The sequence below is a fragment of the Prionailurus viverrinus genome, chromosome B4, assembly GCF_022837055.1.
Source record: "Prionailurus viverrinus isolate Anna chromosome B4, UM_Priviv_1.0, whole genome shotgun sequence".
In the NCBI taxonomy this organism is placed as follows: domain Eukaryota; kingdom Metazoa; phylum Chordata; class Mammalia; order Carnivora; family Felidae; genus Prionailurus; species Prionailurus viverrinus.
Genome location: NC_062567.1, coordinates 129,782,664 through 129,802,593, shown reverse-complemented (window position 1 = coordinate 129,802,593; position 19,930 = coordinate 129,782,664). Strand labels below are relative to the sequence as shown.

Below are 19,930 nucleotides of genomic sequence, written 5' to 3'. Positions count from 1 at the left end.
GCTGAGCAGCTGGTTAATGGGTCCAAGAAACTGTATGACAAACAGAAGCAGAGATTCCAGCTAAAAACTGGGGTTCAGGATAAGGGGCTCTAGGTAAGTGACGCAGGCTTTCAGCGAGACCCCAAAAGGTTACACTCTGAGAGTAGGGTAAATTGGAAATATTCCAGCCCTCCAAAGACGGAATCTTGGCTTCCAATCCTCTCAGTCACTGACTGAATTAAGGTGTCTGTTCTTTCACCAACATCTTGCCAAAAGCAAAAGTAAATTCTCTCGGGAGGAAGGATAACAATATCATCCAAACTCACATTATATTTTTGTTACACAAGGTTTGGCATCACCAGACATATCTGGAAACAAAACCGAATGACTAAAAATCAAGAGGCAAAAAAAAAATTTTTTTTAAAGGCCAACAAACCTACGCGTATGATAAAATTGCATGGAACAAAACAAACACTCACACACGCACTTGAGTACAAATGGGAAATCTGAATAATAGCGTATCAATGTCAGTGTCCTGTCTGTGATACTCTCCTATCGTTTTGCAGGATGCTACCATTGGTGGTAACTGGATAAAGACACATAAGATCTCTCTGTATTACTTCTTACACCTGAATGTGCATCTATAATGATCTCAAAATTAAAAGTCTCATTTTAAACAGACCTCTTTAGGGGCGCCTGGGTGGCACAGGAGGGTGGGTGTCCAATTTCGGATCAGGTCATGATCTCATGGTTTGTGTGTTCAAGCCCCACCTTGGGCTCTGTGCTGACAGCTCAGAACCTGGAGCCTGCTTCGGATTCTGTGTCTCCCTCTCTCTCTGCCCCTTGCCTACTCTCTCTCTCTCTCTCTCTCTCTCTCTCAAAAATAAATAAACATTAAAAAAAAATGTTTAAGACCTCTTTAAGAGATCCATATGGTGGAGTTATGAGATACAGACTTGAAAATAATTATGGTTAATATATTTAAGAATTTAGATGACAGGGATGGCTGGCTGGCTCAGTCAGTAGAGCATCTGGCTCTTGATCCCAGGGTTGTGAGTTCAAGCTCCACATGGAGCGTGGAGCCTACTTAAAAAGAAAAATGTAGATAACACATAGAATTTCAACAGAGAACTGTAAACTATGAAGAATAATGAAATGAACATTCCAGAGCTGAAAAACACATTATCTGAACTTGAGAACTCAATAAATAAGTCTAGCAGCAGGTCAGACACACCTAAAGAAGGAATTGTGTACTCTATTCGCAGAGATCTCAAAAGAAATGAGCCAGAGTAAAAACTGAGGGAAAATAGAAAGTAAATGGGAGGGGGGGGGGAGGGAGGGGAAGCATAAGATTAATATGGGACATTGTGAAAAGGTCACACAAGAAGAAGCCCCAGAAGTAGAGGCAGCAAGTAGGGCAGAAAAAGTATTTGAACAGACAACACCTGAGAATTTTCCAAAAACTGTTGAAAGACATTAAGCCACAGATTTAAGAATCTCAGGGAACACCAAGCGTGAAAGATGCAAATAAAACCACAACTAGGACTTTGATAGTGAAATAGGCTTAAAATCAATGACAAAAAAGAAAAATCTTAAAAGTTCCCACAGAGAAAAAGACGCGTTACCTTCCAAGGAGCGATGGCCAGAACAACTAACTTCTCCATAGAAGGAACGGGAAAAGGAAGACGAGGAAGTGATACTTTCAAAGTGTTGACATAACCACCATTCTAGAATTCTATATTCAATGAAAACTCTTCAAAAATAAAAATGACCTAACAACGTTTTCAGACAAGGAAAAATGAGAATATCATCAATGGGTTTTGTGACCAACAAAGCTTCTCTAAAGGACTAAAGAAAATTCTTTAAGGAGAGGGAAAAGGGTCCTGAAAGAAAACATGGAAATTCTAATGAAGAACAACAGAAAGCATAAGCATGTGGGTAAATCTGAGTTAATTCCGATTGAGAAAGATAATAACAGCTATGTCCTGTGAGGTTTAAAATTCATAACAGAATAAAAGGTGGGAAGAGGTAAATGCAGTTAGAATATTCTAATTCCTTTGCATTGTCCTGAATGTAGTGAGAGTATTGATCTTATATTAGAGTTTGATACATCTAGGATCAATATTTTATTTTCCTACGGTAATCACTAAAAGGATTGTAAAAGAATATGGAACTAACATGTTACAACAGGAGAAAAAAGAATAAAAATAATTCAAAAGAAGGCTTAAAAAGGGAAGAAAAGAGAATACGCAGAGTGGAATAAATAGGAAATGAATAGTAAGTTGACGGATTTAAACCTGAAGGTAATGTAAGTGGGTAATTACATTAAATAGTAAAAGAGAAATATTCCGGGGGTGCCTGGGTGGCTCAGTCTGTTGAGCATCTGACTTCAGCTCAGGTCATAATCTCACAGTTTATGAGTTCAAGCCCCACATCAGGCTCGCTGCTGTCAGCCTTGGCATAGAGCCCACCTCAGATCCTCTGTCCCCTTCTGCCTGCTCCTCCCCCGCTTGTGCTCTCCCCCAAATAATATTTTTTTAAAAAAGGGAAATATTCCAACAAAACTTTTAATCTCGCAAAACTGGTTATATGACAGGTTGAAATTTAAAAGACAGAAAAATATGTACCATGCAAACACCAATTCAAAGCAAGCTGGTGTTACTTAGTTCAAACCAGACTCTAAGACAAGAAGCACAGCTAGAGATAAAAGGGACATTTCATGGTGATAAAGAGTCAGTCTTTTAGAATGATATAACAATTATACATCTGGATGCATGTATTAACACACCTTCCTAATATAGAAAGTAAAAATGGACAGAACCAAAGGGAAAATTTGACAAATCCACAATTGTAGTGGGATATGTTAACACACCTCCCTCAAAAAGTTATAAAGCTAGCAAACAAAATCCAGTATGAGTATACAAAATTTGAACAAAACAATTAACAAACTTGACCTAACGGAGCAACTGCAGAGTATATAATCTTTTCAATTACATGTGGAAGATTTACCCAAACTGACAAGAGTAGGTAGAAGAATGGTCCCCCGAAGATGTCTATCTCCTGATCCCTAAAACCTGTGACTGTGTTAAGTCACGTGGCAAGGGGAAACGAGACTGCAGATGGAATTACGGTTGCTAATCAGATGACCGGGAGATAAGATTAACTTGGATTATCTGGATAGACCCTGATGTAATGACAAGAGTCCTCAGATATGAAAGGGAGGCTGAAGAGCCAGGGTCAGAGGGATGTGGAAAGTCTCTAGACACTGGAAAAGGGAAAAGAAACAGCCTCACCTATAGCCTATAGCCTCAGGAAGAACACAGCCCTGGGGATGCTTTGATTGTAGCCCAGTGAAACCCATGTCAGTCATCTGACTGACTATAAGAACTATAAGATTATAAATTTATGTTGTTTTAAGTCACTCTGTTACTTGCAGCTGATCCAGTTGCTAACTGATTCCAGGGTGTCCCCCCAACAGCCATGTTAAACATCAGGAGCAGTACATGAAAGGGTGTAGCTGGAATGTGGGCTGAATCTTGAGCATTGACACGAGCTGAGTCTGAAGAAGTAGGGTAAGACCCTATCCACTTCATTCACTCACTCAGACATCCATTCATGAAACATTGACTAAGCGCCTACTCTCTGCTAGATCTTGTGTGTAGCACAGGGTTATACGGATGTGTAGGACAAGGTTCCTGCTCTCCAGGAGCTCACAGGGGAAGACAGAGAATTAAACTGTGGAGAAGAGCAAAGACAGGAACAGGCACCAGAGGAGATGGGAGCACAGAGGTCTCTTCTGATTGCAAGTGGTGGAATCCCAGTGTATACAACCTAGACTAAAAGTGTATGGGCCCTTTGGAAGGCTAGAGGGAGAATGTGGCCAAGAGGATGTGTGAGCAAAGACAAAGTGAGAAACAGTGTGGACGGTGTGGAGAGCCGTAAGAGTTGGTGTAGCTGGGGTGCAGAGCCCAGGAGAAGGAGCAGGAAGAAAAGATGGCGGCACCCATGGGCCATGCCATGGGAGGGCCTCAAATGCCAGGCTGGGGCATCTAGATGTCACCTGGAAGGCGATGGGGAATTGTGGACAAAGGGGAGGAGTTGTTAGAGGAACGCAGTGGTGAAACTGGGTTTTGAAGCATCGCGTTGACAGTGGCGTGGAGGACGGATTGGAGAAGGGTAAGACTGCAGTCGGGGAGTCCCTTTAGGAAGATGTTGCAATAATACAGATGGGATCATAGTGCTGTGCACATGGGGAGTGCCATGAAGACAGCCAGAAGGGACTGTAATCAGAACATAGTTAGGAGTCAGAATCAAGAAGCTTGTGATTGACTTCAGGTGGGGGATGGCAGGGGGTGGTAAGTATGAAGGGCACGATTCTCTGGTTTCTGATGCAGGCAACCTGGTGGTGCCATTTATTGAGATACTGGATACAGACAGAGCAAATCAGGAGGAGATGATCAATTCAATTTGGGACATATTGACTTTGACGGGTTTGTGGGACATTCTGGTGGTGGAGATGGCCAGGAGCATTTGGATATTTAGGTCTGGAGCTCCAGTGAGAAGCCTACTCTGGAGAGAGAAACACAAGAACCATCAGAATCTAGGACACTGACAATGGAACCATGGGAGTAGATGAAATCCCCAAAGGACAAGTCTTAAGGCAGCAATTCTAAACAAGATACGCATGGGGTGGCATAACTCCCTGGGAGGGTCTGGAATCACCAGAGGGGCTTTTCCAGAGTATCAAGCCTAGGAAGTGTGACCAAGGGTAACTCTTGCGGCTGAGGATGTGACCTTGGGTAGGAAGAAATTTGAGAACACCGGTAAGAAGAAAATAGGGTCAAGGTAGGCACAGAGAGCCAAGGAAAAAGGAGCCAGAAAGGAAGAGAGGTTTAAGGAGATCCAGGAGAATGAAGTGCCCAGATGTTAAGATAGAGCAGTGATTCTCAACTGTGAATGTGTACCGGGGGTACTTGTGAAAAATACAGATTCCTGCCCGTCACTATTCTGATGCCATGGAGCCCTAGAATCTGCACTGAAAATTGAGTTCTGCAGGCACTACTTCTGGAGTAGAGAATTTCACAAAGACGGATGTGGTCGACAAGTTTACACTAGCAGAGGGGATGGGTCCAGAAAGATAAAGACTACAAGGGTCTGTTGGATTCCACTCTTCAGGAGGTCACCGGTAACCATGGAAGAGGTAATTTCGGTGGTGGCAGCGTGGGAGTGGAAGCCAGATTGTAGTGGGCTGAAGACTGAATAGGAGGTGAGAAAGAGAACACAGCAAACGTGGACCCCTTTTAGAAGTTTGGATGAGAGGCGGAGGCGAGAGCTTCATCCCCCTCAAAGGCCAACTTCCATCTCCTGGAGAAACTTGGCAAAGCGGATTGGGGAAATCTGGAGGCTGAGTCAGACATTCCACGGACCCTCAGAACGCACCAGGAAGGCGATTTGGGAATCGGCAAGGGCCAAGCACACCTCAAGCTGCCAAGTCTTAAAACCAAACCCACTGTGCCCGCATTCTGTCTACTCACTCCAAGTCTGATCCACCGTATTCATCACCCAAGTGATCTTTCAATGGTCAAAAAAGATCTGACCATATTTCTGCCCTACTTGGAACTGTCCAACAGCTACTTTCTCCACTCTCACCTAAAAGACCCCAGAGAACACTCCCAGGAATACCCAAGTCCCTGAACTTGGCATTCAAAATCCTTCTGACTCTTGTGGTCCCTACTTCCCTCTACATTTTCACCCCCACCCTTTCCACTGCCACCTCCCACTGTACCACATTCATCCCGAGCCCAGGTTTCAGGGAGTCGCTGGCAGTTCCCCAGTAAACTGTGCTCTCCCACCCTCATTAGCCTGCTAGTCGCCTTAGATGCAGCAAACTCAATACCACCTCCTCTGAGAGTTAGTTACTCCCTCCTTGGAGAGAACCAGCACCCCACACCTATACCAGAGTACAGGTAGAATAAAGTCTTCTGTATCTATTTGTTGACACAGCTCTCCCCTCACTGGACTGTGTCTTCTCTGGGGCCAAGGTCTTCCTCTTCCTCTTCTCTGAATAACCAGCACCTGGCCAGGGGCTGAGTTCCCAGCAGGTGCCAGTGAATGTGAAGTGGGGTTTCGCCTGAAGTACCATCATGAAAAAGTAAATGTTTAAATTATGGAGTCACCCCACCCACTCTTTGGCCCACCAATCAAATAATTGAATCTGCGGGTTCTTCTCTCCTCCTCGCTTTCCTTTCTCCCTAGTTACACTAAGGCTTTCAGATCAATTTTCCCTCCTAAAAGGAAGAAAAGGCACGCTCTGGACAACTGTGTCTTTAGATGGTACAACATCTCCTACGGAATTAGGAAACAGTATGTGGGTGTGCTACGGTGGAAAGAGGGCTTGGTTCAACGTCAGGGAGTTTTACTTTGATTCTTTCCTTTAACAAGTTACTTAACCTCTCCGAGATGGGGTTACGAATATGATTACCTAAAAAAAAGATGTGAAGAATCACGTGAAATACTCGTTGCGAAGCCTACATAACTGCTAGTTATTATTAGGCCTTTGAGATTCTAATAAAGCAGTATCGTGGGGTCACGACACCAACAAATTGCGTTTGTAAATTTCAAATGGCTCAAAGAAGCGCCCAAAGTAACACCACTCTTCCCAGCTTGCTTCTCTCAAACGAGAACTTCCGTAGCTCCCCGGCTCCTCAGGCCCACTTAAGACGACTATAACCGCAGCTCCGCCTCCCCAGCCCCTAGCCACGCCCCTTTCCGTACCAGCCTGACGTTGGAGGGGCCTTTAACATTGATTGACACTTTTATTCACCAATAAAAAGTGAAATCCCTGTCAACGTCCGGCGAGGGGGCAGGACTTCCTTGTTGTTGCTAAGACACTCTTGTTTCGCTCCTTGACAACCCTGGCGGGGGTGCGCTAGCTGTGGCCCCGGCTCCGGCCCCCGCGGGAGCAGGTGAGGCCCTGGGGCGCGGCGGGCAGCCGGGCGGGGAGGGCCGGCCCGAAGCGGGGCCGCGAGGCGTCGCGGGGCGGGTGGGGCCTCGCCCACCGCGGAGGCCCCACCTCGAGTCTCCTGCCTGCTGGTCCCCAGCCCCCGGTCCTCCCAACCCCCACCCCCTCACTTCGGGGACCTGGGAAATGGGCCGTGAGCGATTAGCTGTGGCGACTCTACGGGGCGCTCCTTCCCCCACACACCCGAAGCCCCGTCACGCTGCGCGGTCCCCCATCCTCCCTGACCCGACTCCCCCCAGGACCTTAATCTCCCCCCCCCCCCCCCCCCCACGTTTCGCGGAGCAGTTCCCCGCTCCCGCGGCTGGGCCGGTGGTCGCCATCGCCTTGGCCCAGGACGCTTGATTTGGACCGTTGGTGACGTGCTGGGACCCCAAGCTGGTCATTTCCTTCTCTGGGCCTCAGTTTCCCCGTCTGTAAATAGAAGTTGGTTTGAATCATCTCTAAGGCCTCTTCGACCCTGACGTTCTAGGATGTGCTTTTTGATCCAACCATGGGCTTCCCTGAGGATGTGCTACCCATGGGTGTAGTGAACAGAACTTGACAAACCTAATTTGAATTCCCAATCACAGGACCTTAGCAAGTTCTCTAACCTCCTTGGACTCCAGTCTGAGTATATATAAAATCAGGATACGTCGCCTTGGGGGGAATTCTGAGGATAAGGAATTGAAGTATGAAGGGGCTGGTCCAGGGCGCCTGGGTGGCTCAGTCGGTTAAGCGTAGGACTCTTGATTCCAGCTCAGGTCATGATCTCACCGTTGGTGAGTTCGAGCCCCTCCTAGGGCTGGGCGCTGGATACCCCCAACCTGCTTGGGATTCTCTTTCTCTCTGCCCCTCGCCCCTCCTCTCAAAATAAATAAACTGAATTGTTTGTTTGTTTGTTTCTTAAAGAGTCTGATCCAATGTAGATTCAGCATTTGTGACTTCACTTCCTTTGTCTCTTCCCCACATTTTCCCTCTCTGAGAAGTGTCATCAGTTCCCTTATTATCAGCGGTCATTCCTTCATGAAACCCAGATCCCGTGCTCTGATCTTTTTCCTGGGCTTTCATGGTTCGGGATGCTTTGGAGTGGGGGTGAGGGTAGTGCGTGATATATCGCTGTGGTGGTTGGACTCAATACCTTCCCTTCTGTGCCTGATGACGTGCGATTCGGTGACGAGACACTTTTCTTCGCCGTGTCTTACGAGCAACTTACACTCCGTAGTTCTAAAATCAGACCGGCCCGCTTCTTCACCATCCGTCTGTCCTACCCGACATGCCGTCTTTCTCAGTGGCATGGCCATCCTCCCTCACTCTGCCGTCCCATCCCACTCAGGCAGTTGTCAAGTTGCTTTGATTCTGCCTCCTTGAGGATCTCACATCTCCATTCCAGAAGCGGCCAGTTTGGTTCAGATCACCTGAGCCAGTGCCGTAACTTCCTAACTGGTGTCCCTACCTCCAGTCTCTTCTGTTTACCCAGCCCACCAGAATAATTGCCTGAAAACAATGCAATGTCACCAACCCCCGAGAGACTTCCAAAGCGTTTCTCTTTCCCCACCAAAAATGTCCACGCTTCTCAGGCCTAGGTTATAGGGCCTTTCTATGATTCCACAAACCCACCCCCCAGCATTGTTTCCCAGCCTTTTTTCTCCCTTCTCCTGTGCCAGGTTCTGTCCCCAGCCAGATTGAACCATTGGACTTTCCCAGAAAATGCTTTGAGCTTTCTGCTTTGAAGTCGCTGTGTTTGTTCATCTCTCTGCCCAGAACGGCTTCCTCACCTTGTCCACTTGCCAGGATTCCCACTCTGAGGCTGCTCCTGCCACCAAGCGTTTCTTGCCATCCTCTCCCCTGCCCCTTCTAGAATTCTCCTCCTGCCTCTATCTCTGCATCTGCCTTGTGGCATGTTCTGCTTTCTGTCGCGAACCATAGTCAGTTCCTTGTGTGTGTGGTGGTCTCTCAGATCATAAGCCCCTTTGAAAGCAGAGACTGTCTCCTGCTTAAAGTGGAGTCATCGAAAAAGCCTAATCTTGAAGTCCTATATATACTGAGGGAGTCCTAGCTCCTCCATTTACTAGCTGGGTAGAAAGTCACTTTCCTTTTCTCGGCCGTCGTGGCCATGAGAATAGTAGGGATAATAGCACCTGTGTAGCAGAGTTATTGGGGACAGGGGGCAGTAAGTGAGATCCTGGATGTAGAATATCCATCCTGTTGCCTTGCTTATGGTCAGTGCTCAATAAATCCGATCGAATGGATTTGATACTCAAATGGATTGATGCTTCTCAGGGAGCAAATGAAATCTAATTTAACGACAATAGAGATATCTGTTGGGCTTCTGCCATGTGGCAGACACTGGACTAGTGCCCTGGGGCATCCACAGGGGAAGAGAGAAGACCCTTCAGCCTCAGGTGACTGTCTGGACTCGCGACACAACTGCTCAGTCGTGGCTGGTTGTGACCTGCCACCAATAATTCGCAGTTGCGAATGGTTAAAAGAAAATAATAACCAATCAGCGCCAACTCCAATTTATTTCTGGAATAATGTCCTTCTTCGTCCCTCACATTCAAATCTGTTCTCTTGAGCGGGAAGGAGAGGGGCGGCAAACTGCGTAGACGGCTGTGTGTGGTGAGCATCTGTGCTCGCTTGGAGCTAATAGCTGTGACGGCCGTGACTTTTTGTTGTACTTTGTATCTTGAACAAAAGGTTTGGGATTTCATCCAAATTTGGGTATGTTGGTGGTGGTGGCGGGGGTGGGGGGGGACCACGTGAGTCAATATTGTTTAGTATGTCGTGTTACACATAAAGAAAATGTCTCTATCTCCCCCACCTCTTCCTCCCTCCCTCCCTCCCCATGGTCTAAGGCACATCAGAAGTCTTCACTAGACCTCAGTAAAACAAGAAAAAAAGAGGACAATGTTAAAAACAACACTAACAGCAGCAACTTCCTGTGTGTGTGTGTGTGTGTGTGTGTGTGTGTGTGTGAGAGAGAGAGAGAGAGAGAGAGAGAGAGAGGAAAGTAACTGTCTTTTCTGAGGACTGTCCTTTATTCTGCAACCCTTTCCTTCTAACTATTAAAACCTTCATTTATAGTAGATGATGTGTTTAATGTTCTCAGCGTAACTTGAAAACGCAATCCTGTGTTTGCTTCCCCCCTTTGAAACTGATCTGTGAAATCCGGGTCTCCCGTGTTGTCTCCTGACCTCACCCCCAGCATCTTGGATGAATGCCCTCACTCCCTTAGCCTCCTTGCTCCTCACCTTGCCAGCTTTGCTCCGTGTTTGCCGGAAGGCAGAGGGTCGACGTGGCAGGGAAGGGCGGGGGGTATGACCAGGGCACCCAGTGTGTCCCCCCGACGTGTCTGGAAGTAGGAGACGTGCCCGGGCAGGTGGCTGGACTGGCAGATGCCGAGAATTGAAGCTACTTGTGTTTCTGTCTTTCTCCTACTTGCTTGTGACCGGGGAAGAGGCATAGAAGGTAGAATTAGAAGGGCAGATGTGGGTTTGGATCCTGGCTCTGTCCCTGCTGGCTCAGTACCCTTGGGCCAGCCCCCAAACCTCTCTGAGCCCCGGGTGCCTTATCTGAGGACTGGGAGTGGATGCTGCCCTCACAGGTTGTTACTGGATGAAAGGAGACAATGAATGAAAACCCGGTGTACCCCACCCCCCCCGCAACCACCACTGGCCCCAGCTGTGTTCCACAGACTTTCCTTGTGACTTTTGTCCGTCAGTGCTTACAGCGTGGCTTGCGGAGTGGGGACCCAGTAACTATTGGTTTGTCTGGCCGAACGTTTAGGTGTTTAGTGGGCTGGTATATGAAGAAAGACATCGCAGGTCCCCCTCTCACTGTACCGGTAACAAGCTGACGCTTATTGTGAGGTAGTCTGTTCTTCGTCCCAATTTCCAGACGAGATAAACGAAGGCTCCGAGAGAGAAACACTTGTCTGAGGCACGAGATGTGAATTCAGACCTGCCCGCGGAGCCTGCACCCACCAACCCCCATGCCCTGCTCTGAGTGTGCCCTCCCACCTCTCGGATCCTGGTGGTGGTGACCGGGGGTGCTCCGGGATGCACAAGCCAGGAGTGTTCCAGGCATTGAGTGGCTGCCCCCACCCCCACTCTGGGGCACTGGCAGACACTCTCGGCCTTAATTCCCAGAGTCCTTCATTTCCCCCCCCACCCCTCTCACATCCGCTTAACCCTCCTAAGGATTCTTCCCAAGTGCTTCAGGAGCAAAACAATACACGGTGACTGAGGTCAGTGTCCGAAAGAATGAGGCACAGACAGCAGGACAAGGGGCGCTGGGTCTTTCAAGGTGATGACAGAGAGAGCCCTGTCTTTTCCTCCCGTTCCCCGGGCGTAGCCTCGCAGTAGACAGGGGCGAGGCTGTGCCAAGCGTTCGGAGGCGTCCTTGGGCAAGGAGAGCAAGGGACGGGAGACAGGGCGAGGCCGCCACTGGCTTTGTGCACCAGGACGTCCCTAGGACAGGTTGAGCTTTGGTGCCCAGCAGATTCAAGTACCCTGGCCGTGGGCACACTTACATTATTAAAGGGCCCTCTTTTAGGCCTGATGGGACTTCTTTCTGGCCTGGAGCTGTCAGACACACACTCATTCGCACGGGAGATTGATAAGGTTATTAAAACCTCTGGGTCTGCTATTTTTGGTAGCATTCTTCCAGGCGGGCTTTAAATCGTGGCCAAATGACTGTAGCTGTACTATAATGATACAGCATCATAAAAGATTCTCCTACCTTTCTGTATTTGGAAGCACGTCATCTATAACTGTTCCTTTTTATCCTGCAAGTCTCATCCCTTTTGGATCCCCAGAAGTACTGGCAGTGGTTAGGAAGAGGCATTCGCAATCGTGGTCCTTAATAAGCGCGGTTGAATAATGTTGGAGACGTGCTGGCCGACGGCAGGGCGGCAGCGTGAGCAGCGTGATGAGAATAGTGCACAGAGCTTTGCGGTTTCCACACCCTCACATACATACCGTTGGTGCTTGCAGTGGCTTTCTGAGAATAAGAAGACGGGTTCATCCCATTGCACAGAGGCGGAAACCAAGGCTCGGGTTAAATTACTTGCCCAGGGCTGCAAAGCACGGAGGGAACAAAATTCATTTTGGTTATAGAACTGGCCTTCAAGCCTAAATACCCCACCTCGCGGTTCCCCACGCCCTTCCCCCTCCAAAAAAAAAAAAAAAAAAAAACCTGTCCCGGTGGCTTTTTCCCCTTTGTTCCTGAAGAATGGACTTTGGTAATATCTCTGACCTCTGAGTCTGGTTCATCAGGGTTCCATATGCTGAAACAGAATCCCAGCAGCCCCAGCCCCCGCCCTCCCCAAGGGCAGGCAGGCACACCCTTGACTGAATTCCCTTCCAGGCCATGCCAGGCGAGCACTCTTGAGCCCTGAGGAGGCACTGGATCGGACTGAAATATTTAATTCGGTATTTAGGTGAGAAATGCCTCAGCGACTGCTTCAGCATTTTAAGCTGAGAATCTTGGGAGGTAAACACGCCTTAAAGCCCGTATCCTTTGATCGTCACCTCTGTTGCACCTTGATAACGGGGAGGAGGCAGCAAGCAAGTGGCCTTTATGAAAGCCAGGACAGGATGGGATTGGAGATGGGCCTTAACATTAACGAGCAGAGACAAGACGATTCCCTGGATTCTGTGAAATGAGAAACATTAGCAGAAAGTCCAGTGAGATCGTGCCTGGTCATTCGCCAACTTCTCTGTAGAGACAAACCAGAACTGCTAATATCTGAGTGGTACAGGTGCCCAGAATTGACGAGCTCAGAGGAACCGTCTGTCCACCGGGAAACCAGAAAATACCAGTGTCGCGGGATGGTGGAGTCGGCGGCAGGCTTCCAGCCTCGTTCGAGGGAGCCCACCAAATGGGATGGCGCCGAGGGCTTCTGAAGCACCAGAGAGACGGAGACGGTTGAGAGCACAGCCCGGAAGAAGCACGCGGAAAGCTCGGTGCTCGGCCACACGCGGGTCGAATCCACATGAGAACGATTGTCACCGACCGGTCAGACGTCAAACGTGCATTTCGCAGCTGGGATCACACGGCCCGCGCTGGTGGTGGCACACCGGGCGCCTACCTTGTGTCGGTGCCACGAGGAGAGAGAGGGGCCCACACCGGAGACCGCGCCCAGAGTCGAACCCCAGGTCTGCCGCTCACCGGCTGAGACCTCAGGCCGGTGGAGTAGCAGCTTTACGCCTCCTTTGGTGCAGGCCCTAACTCGCAGGGGCGTTGTAGCAGTGGGGCACTAGGGACAGGAAACCTGACAAACGTCACCTGTCACGACTGCCCGTTAGTTGCTACGCTCGGCGTTTTCGGGCTTGGTGGCCGTGCCATGAAAACAAACCAGTTTGGAAATGTCAGAAACGCTGGCGTAACATTATTTGCTTGTAGGTGTTCAATGTGGATGGTTAAGCAGGGTTCGCAGCACGGTGGGTTGTAGGCACTTGTGTTAGTCCTTCTTCCGAGAGAAAAAGTCCCTTGAATTACAGGCTAAATTGAATTGGAGAATAAGGAGAAACAACCAGGATTTCCAGCAGTGCTCACAGACATTAGGACCCAGCTCCTCTCTTTAGGAAAAGTCCCATCTGTTTTTACATAGCTAGATTTGGAAAGAAAAAAAATCCAAACATATGTATTAGGCTTTATAACTTTCCATTCATATCCACACACAGTCTCTCGTGTATGTGGCCATGTGCTGGGCACTGGGTTAGCTTCACGTACCTTCTCATCTGAGTCTCGTAACAGCCCCACGAGATAGATGTGGCTGCTCCCAGGTTCCTGGTGAGGACCCTGAGGCCCAAGGCCACACTGCTGGGGAACAGTAGAACCAGGAGGCCCAGGCCTTACAGCTTCTGGACCAGGCAGGCCTGAGGGGGAGGGGGCAGGAAGTGCTGGGAGCCCGGCAAGCCGAGGAGGACACGGACCATCACTGTTCCCATTCCTTCCGAAGATCAGGGACCCGTGGAAGAGGCTCCGGCTTGCACACAAGCCCGGGATTGTTGATCCTGACCCGACATTTCCCTTTCCAGCTACGTGTGCTGGGGAGTAAGGACCGTGTACATATGTGTGCATACAGAGAAGCTGCGTGTGTTAATTGCAAGCTCCAGGCTCCACCCTCGGCCTGGCCCGCACTCAGTATTTGTCTTGATAATGACAGTGTGGGCTTGTAGCCGCATACCAGTGTGTTCTTAACCACCGGGTCCCAGCATCTCGCGTTGACTCATCCTCCCGTCTGCAGACTTGCTGGCCATTTGGAAAAGGATGCGGAGGAGTTAAGACGGGGAGGTGTCAAATTGTCAGTGAGACATTTCTAATTTGTGATGTATGGTTTGAAAGCCAACTCTTTCTCCTGGTTTTTCCTGTTTTCCACAGCACCCCTTGAGGAAAGACATTTTCTGCTCCCACCCAGTTGGCAGGGCCTGCTTCCTGAATCCCCAGGGTGTGGTCTTCACTGCCAGCGCCAGCACCTCCCGAGAGCCCACTCTCTCCCTCCGGGGGTCACGGTGGAAGGATCATGGGAGAAACGGAAGGGAAGAAAGATGAGGCTGATTATAAGCGACTGCAGACCTTCCCTCTGGTCAGGGTAAGCCCCGGGGCAGGGAGGCAGGGCGGCCAGCAGGGCCCACACCGCCTCGAAGCGAGGCAGAGAGCTCGTTCCCTGCAGGACAGCAGGAGGAGGAAGTTAAGGGCTCCCCTGGCTCAGCTCTGGAGGTCTGAGAGTTGACAGTGCTCCATTCCTTCGTTCCTTCATTCACTCGACAAGTACTTAGGTCACCTACTGTACGTCGGGCTCTCTTCTAGGCACTGTGGGTGCAGTAGCGAGCGAGACAGGCAAAGGCCTGGGCCGCAGGAAGAAAAGTTTCAAGGAGCGTAATCCGGTAAATAGCGCTATCAAGAGAGAGAAAGCAGGTGTCAGGGGCTAGAGAGCAGAGGTTAGCCTCTGGACAGAGTTCTCCGGTCAGAGACTTGAATGAAGTTAGGGAGACAGCCTTGCCAAGGTCTGGGAAGCACGCGCCAAGCAGGGGAAACGGCGAGCCCCGAACGCCCGCGGTGGGAGTGAGCTCGGCATTTTGGAGGAACAGAAGGAAGGCCGGCGAGTGCCGAGGCGGGTGGGGGGACGTGAGGGCCAGAGTGGCAGCAGGCCAGACCTCACAGGTGGGCCAGGCGCTGTGACAGTCATGGTGAAGAGTGTGGACGCTCTCCCGGGCCCGAAGGGAGCAGCAGGTGTTTTAAGCCGAGGAGTGATGGGACGCGTTTGATGTTTTCGAAGGATCGCTCCAGCTGTTGTAAGGAGAATGGATTTTTAGGGGACCGGAGTGGAAGTGGGGAGACCCGCGAGGACACTACTGCAGAGGCCCAGGTCACGGAGTGGAAGGGGACACGTTCAGACTCAGGACGCCTCTTGGAGGTTGAGGCCGTAGAACTCACTGGCGCATTGGGTGCCAGGTGTGAGGACAGGAAAGTCAAGGATAACTCCCAGGACTTTTTTTTTTTTTTTCCCCGAACTCAGGAGAGAAAATGGTGTCAATTACCAAGAAAAGGAAGGAGGAGGAAGCATAGGTTTGTGGGGAAAGTCGAGTTATCCTTTAGACGTCTAAGCTTGTCAAGTAGAGAGTTGGCCATAGGAGTCCGGAGCCCCCCAAAAAAAAGGTTAGAGCTGGGAGCGAAAACGGAAGAACCCTCACGTAGAAGATACATGACGCCACGGAACAGGGTGGGACCTCCCGGAGAGGAGCTTGCTGGCGAAGAGACAGGGTAGGGACGAAGCCCAGGGCCCTCCCGCAATCAGGAGGAGGAGGGGGATCCAGCCAAGTGGATGAGAGAGAGCGGTCCGAGTTAGGAAGAACCCGGAGCTGTCTCTCCAGGCCCTTCCGGCTGAGATCCAGCTGTGCTCTGGGGCCCATGTAAACTGTTTCCGCAACCGGCATCCTCTCCTGCCCGGGCCAGCCTTCTCCCCATGTCTGTTGGCTGGAACGTGATGCCGGAAGCTTCGTGCCCTTGCAGAGGGGCCCGGGCGTTAAAGCCCGCTCAGCTTCGCCAGATTCCATGCCCTCTGTCCCAGCCGCACGCCCCGAGTCAGGAGATGGGCTTGCCCGGGGCCGTGCCAGGGCGGCTACCCAATGTCCATGCCTTAAGCTTGGGACGGCGAAGCCAGCCCGGAAGGCCAGCTGGTGGGCTAAGCCTCTCTCTGTTTGTCTCCCTGCCCTGTCTCTAGCATTCGGACATGCCAGAGGAGATGCGAGTAGAGACCATGGAGCTATGTGTCACGGCCTGTGAGAAATTCTCCAACAACAATGAGGTACAGGCGGCCCCTTGTGCCTTCGGTGACCCCCGTGGGTGAATCAGGTGGCCCCGGTCCCCACAGCCAGCTCCAGAGAGTCCTACTGGGGCCCGGCTGGCGCCTTCCTTGGAAGCATTCGAAGCCCGAGGAAAGCCAGCGAGGGAAGAGGCTGGTGCTGTCTCTGGGGCACTGATCTGATGGTGGTCATGCCCAGCCCTAGAGGGCTCTTCGGGTGCCCCTGCCTGTGTTCCCTGTCTCCGGGGGTCTGCTGGGTAGGGCACCTCTCCCCCTTGGCTCCGTCCCAGGGGAGAACAGAGGCCCAGGCATTCATTCACGTACCCATCCACCCATCCATCCATCCATCCATCCATCCATCCATCCATCCAAAAAAGATGTTAAACGCCATCCCTTGTGCCAGTCACTGTTCAGGGTGCTGGGGATATGGCCAACAGGCAGTGACGCAGGAATGTCATTCATCAGCCCGGTGATGAGTGAGAAAGAAGTCAGCATCACGACAGCCCAGCCAGTGGGGAGGCAGACCCAGGCCCAAGTTCAAATGCTGTCTCCAGCCCTTCCGAGCTCTTTAACCCCGGATAAGCCATTTCTCATCTCTGAGCCCCAGTCTCCTAGTCTGTAACGGGGAGTCAGATGCTGCCTCCCCACCGGGGGGCCGCGAGAACGTGTGTGCAGAGATGACGCGGGCCAAGCGCCCGGCACGGACTCCCCCTCAGAGACTGGGTCCTCTGCCCTCCCTAGGCCTCTTCTCAGAAGAAGCTTCTTGAAAGAGCACAGGAAGGAGTGGGAGCTGTTGCCGTAACTGAGGGACGCAGTCCAACTCCCCTTCCAGAAGTTCCCCGGACCCATTAGGGAAAAACCTTTCTGTTCCCTGGAGACAAACTTGACACCTCCTCGCAGTGACGAGGACCGCGCGAGGCGTGCGGAGTGCTGTCACGCGTTACTGTGCTTAGTCCCCACCGCAGCCTCGCGGTGCCGACCCCAGACACGGGCACTGAAAGGCGGAGGCTGGACACCGACCCGGGGCTCCCTCTTCAGACCAGGGCCTGCTCGACCAGCCTCACCAGTGTCTTCTTGACTGGTGGGGTAGGGTCTGCTCTTCCGTCCCTGTGTCCCAGCCCCTGGCAGGAGGCAGAAGAGTGGGGCATGGGCTCTTCTCCCGCCAAGACTTCGGCTTCCCGGGGGGAGGCGGGGGTTGGCTCGTGCTCCGCCCCCCCAGCCTTTCCCACCTGATGAGCGTCCCCTTTGTTCCAGAGCGCTGCCAAGATGATCAAAGAGACGATGGACAAGAAGTTCGGTTCCTCCTGGCACGTGGTCATCGGCGAGGGCTTTGGGTTTGAGATCACACACGAGGTGAAGAACCTCCTGTACCTGTACTTCGGGGGGACCCTGGCTGTGTGTGTCTGGAAGTGCTCCTGACACCGTCCCCCCCCACCCCTGCCCCCGTCCCCTGCAGGGATGGGGAGCGGCCCCAGGCAGGCCCTCGCTTTGCAAAGGAGAGCCTGGGGTCTTTCCTTTTGCCCTTTGATGACAGTTTCCCGAGCCGCGCCCAGCGGGTGAACGCGTGGACACCTTTCCCCAGGCCCCCAGCGCGCGAAGGGGAGAGCAGGCCTCGGTCTGGACGCAGGGGAGGGGTGGGAGGTGTGACAGGGTAGGAGGGTGGGGAGGTGGGATTTTTCGCACAAGGACACGCCAGCCCCACCTCTCTTGGGGGCCGCTCTCCCCTCGCCTCCCGGGAGCCCTCGCCGCCCCCCTGCCACCCCCCCCCCCCCCCCCCCCCGCCGCCGCGCTGCGGCCGGCCTGCACTGTCCTTGTCTTCACCGGCCATATGCACGTGGCCCCAGGAGGAGCCTGTCCTCTCAAGGGACACTGGCAGCTTTCTCCCCTCGTCCTCTGGAGAAGAGGTGACCCTCCAGGAGCCCCTTCCCCAGCCCGACCCCAGGCTGAACAAACCGCTGCCTCCCATTGGACCGCTAGCTCCGTCGTCCCCGGCTTTGGCGCGAGGACCGACAGCCTTTCCCCACGTGCTGTCCTCCCTCCCCAGCCGCCAGGCCGCGAACCTTTTGTACCGCCTCCACCTGTGCACTTGGGCTCCCGTGGCAGAGGGCGTGGGTGTCACTGAGCCTCCGGCGAGGCTCCTGGGCCAGGAGTGCGCTCACCACGAGGCCTGTTTCGGCAGGGAAACCTGGCCTGCCAGTTACTTCTCATCAGGGACCGCATGCTGATTTGTACTTCTGATCTCTGCTGGCTTTTCTATATTCTTTTTTGAGCGTGGGGAGAAGGGTTTTAGTAGAAGGGTGAATCCTATTTTACACAGCGGTCTTATTTATATAAATGTCTTCGTTTTTACAATTAAAGTGACCAAAAATGGACCTTGAGCTACAGTCTCTTGAGGTTAGGGGAAGATGGGCTGGGTATCCTCGGGCTGTGGTGGGTCCCGGGAGCCCAGAGAGACTTCTGGCTGAATAGCGAGGCTCCTGGGAACCGGGGCCCAGACACAGCCCCGCTCGCCCAGGCCCCGCCGCTCGCCGTTCCGTCCCGGGTGGGGGCTGAGTGCGGTCACTGGGGCCACACGGACGCTGACTGAGACGCCCTCGATGGCCAGACCGAGCTGCCGTAAAGCCGTTGGTCTCGCATAACGTGGTTTCAGTGCAAAGGTGTTGATTCAACAGCTGGTGGATGCCAGGGCCCAGGGGCAGGGTCCCGGAGATGGAAAAGCCACAGACCCTGCCCTCAGTGAGCCCACAGTCTCCTGTGGAGGAACACTTGAACCCAGTCGTTACAAGCAGATGTGAAAGATAGGACAGGGCACCCCAGGAGGAGAAGGGGCGCTTCCGGTCCCAGCCCAGGGAGTGAGGTGGGCCTCTGGCCGACGAGGCCCGAAAGCTGACTCTTGAGGGAGAGGGGGCTTTACTGGGGGAGGGGCTGCTCCAGACCGAGGGGTGATGGGAGTAGAGACACGGAGGCAAAAGTGATTTGAGGATGGGGGGGCACATTGTGGGACCACGAAGCCCCTTCGGCTCAGGGGCCGGCCCCTCAATTCCAGTCTCAGACCCTAAAACACTGGCCCCGGGGAGAGCAGGCCCCTCTTCCCTGCAGCCTCTGTTCCCCACCCCGCGGGGCCTCCTGGGCTGGCCCACGCGGGACACTGGGGCCCCGGGAGTCTCGGCCCCTGGCCCAGCCATGCCCTTCTGAGGCTGAGTCCAGTCGTGAGTAGATCTGTCAACAGACATGCGGGACATCGTGGCTTCAGGCAGCCAAGGTTTGCTCACACAGACCAGGGCGGCTGGGCAGAGAGACTAGTGGTCGCTCGTGGACCTAAGTGCTGGCTGAGTTGCTGCCTCGCAGGGTCCCGGGCTGACGACAGGCAGACCTGAATGAGAAGTCGAGGTCCCCCCTCCGAGGCTGGAGAGATTGGGGGCACACAGGGAGGAGTGACGGGAGAGGGGGCGCCGAGGCCTGGAATAGCCGTGGTTTGCTAACCGCCCGCTTTGCGTCTGTTCTCTCCGTGAATCCACACCCGCGGGTGCCAGCAAGTGAGGCTTGGCGCAGCCTGCGGCCGAGGTGGTGGGGGTGGCACTTGGGCGTGTGGGCTCCGAGGCCCACAGATCTGGCTCGGGCCCAGCCCTGCTCTTCCTAAG

General features: G+C 52.4%; 1 protein-coding gene across 1 annotated transcript; it reads left to right on the top strand.

Moving 5' to 3' along the window:
- Window positions 1-6,840: 6,840 nt before the first annotated feature.
- DNAL4 (dynein axonemal light chain 4) lies at window positions 6,841-18,661 on the top strand. Its single transcript, XM_047868416.1, has 4 exons — window positions 6,841-6,944; window positions 14,366-14,576; window positions 16,209-16,292; window positions 17,544-18,661. Exons 2-4 carry the CDS (start codon window positions 14,508-14,510, stop codon window positions 17,706-17,708), a joined length of 318 nt encoding a protein of 105 aa, XP_047724372.1. The 5' UTR covers window positions 6,841-6,944; window positions 14,366-14,507; the 3' UTR covers window positions 17,709-18,661.
- Window positions 18,662-19,930: the final 1,269 nt, after the last annotated feature.

Excerpts from the sequence above, each read along its gene's own strand:
- DNAL4 (XM_047868416.1), top strand. The coding sequence starts at position 14,508 with ATGGGAGAAACGGAAGGGAAGAAAGATGAGGCTGATTATAAGCGACTG. Across the intron at positions 14,577-16,208 it reads AGACCTTCCCTCTGGTCAGG|CATTCGGACATGCCAGAGGA; the intron begins GTAAGCCCCGGG and ends CCCTGTCTCTAG. Across the intron at positions 16,293-17,543 it reads AATTCTCCAACAACAATGAG|AGCGCTGCCAAGATGATCAA; the intron begins GTACAGGCGGCC and ends CCTTTGTTCCAG.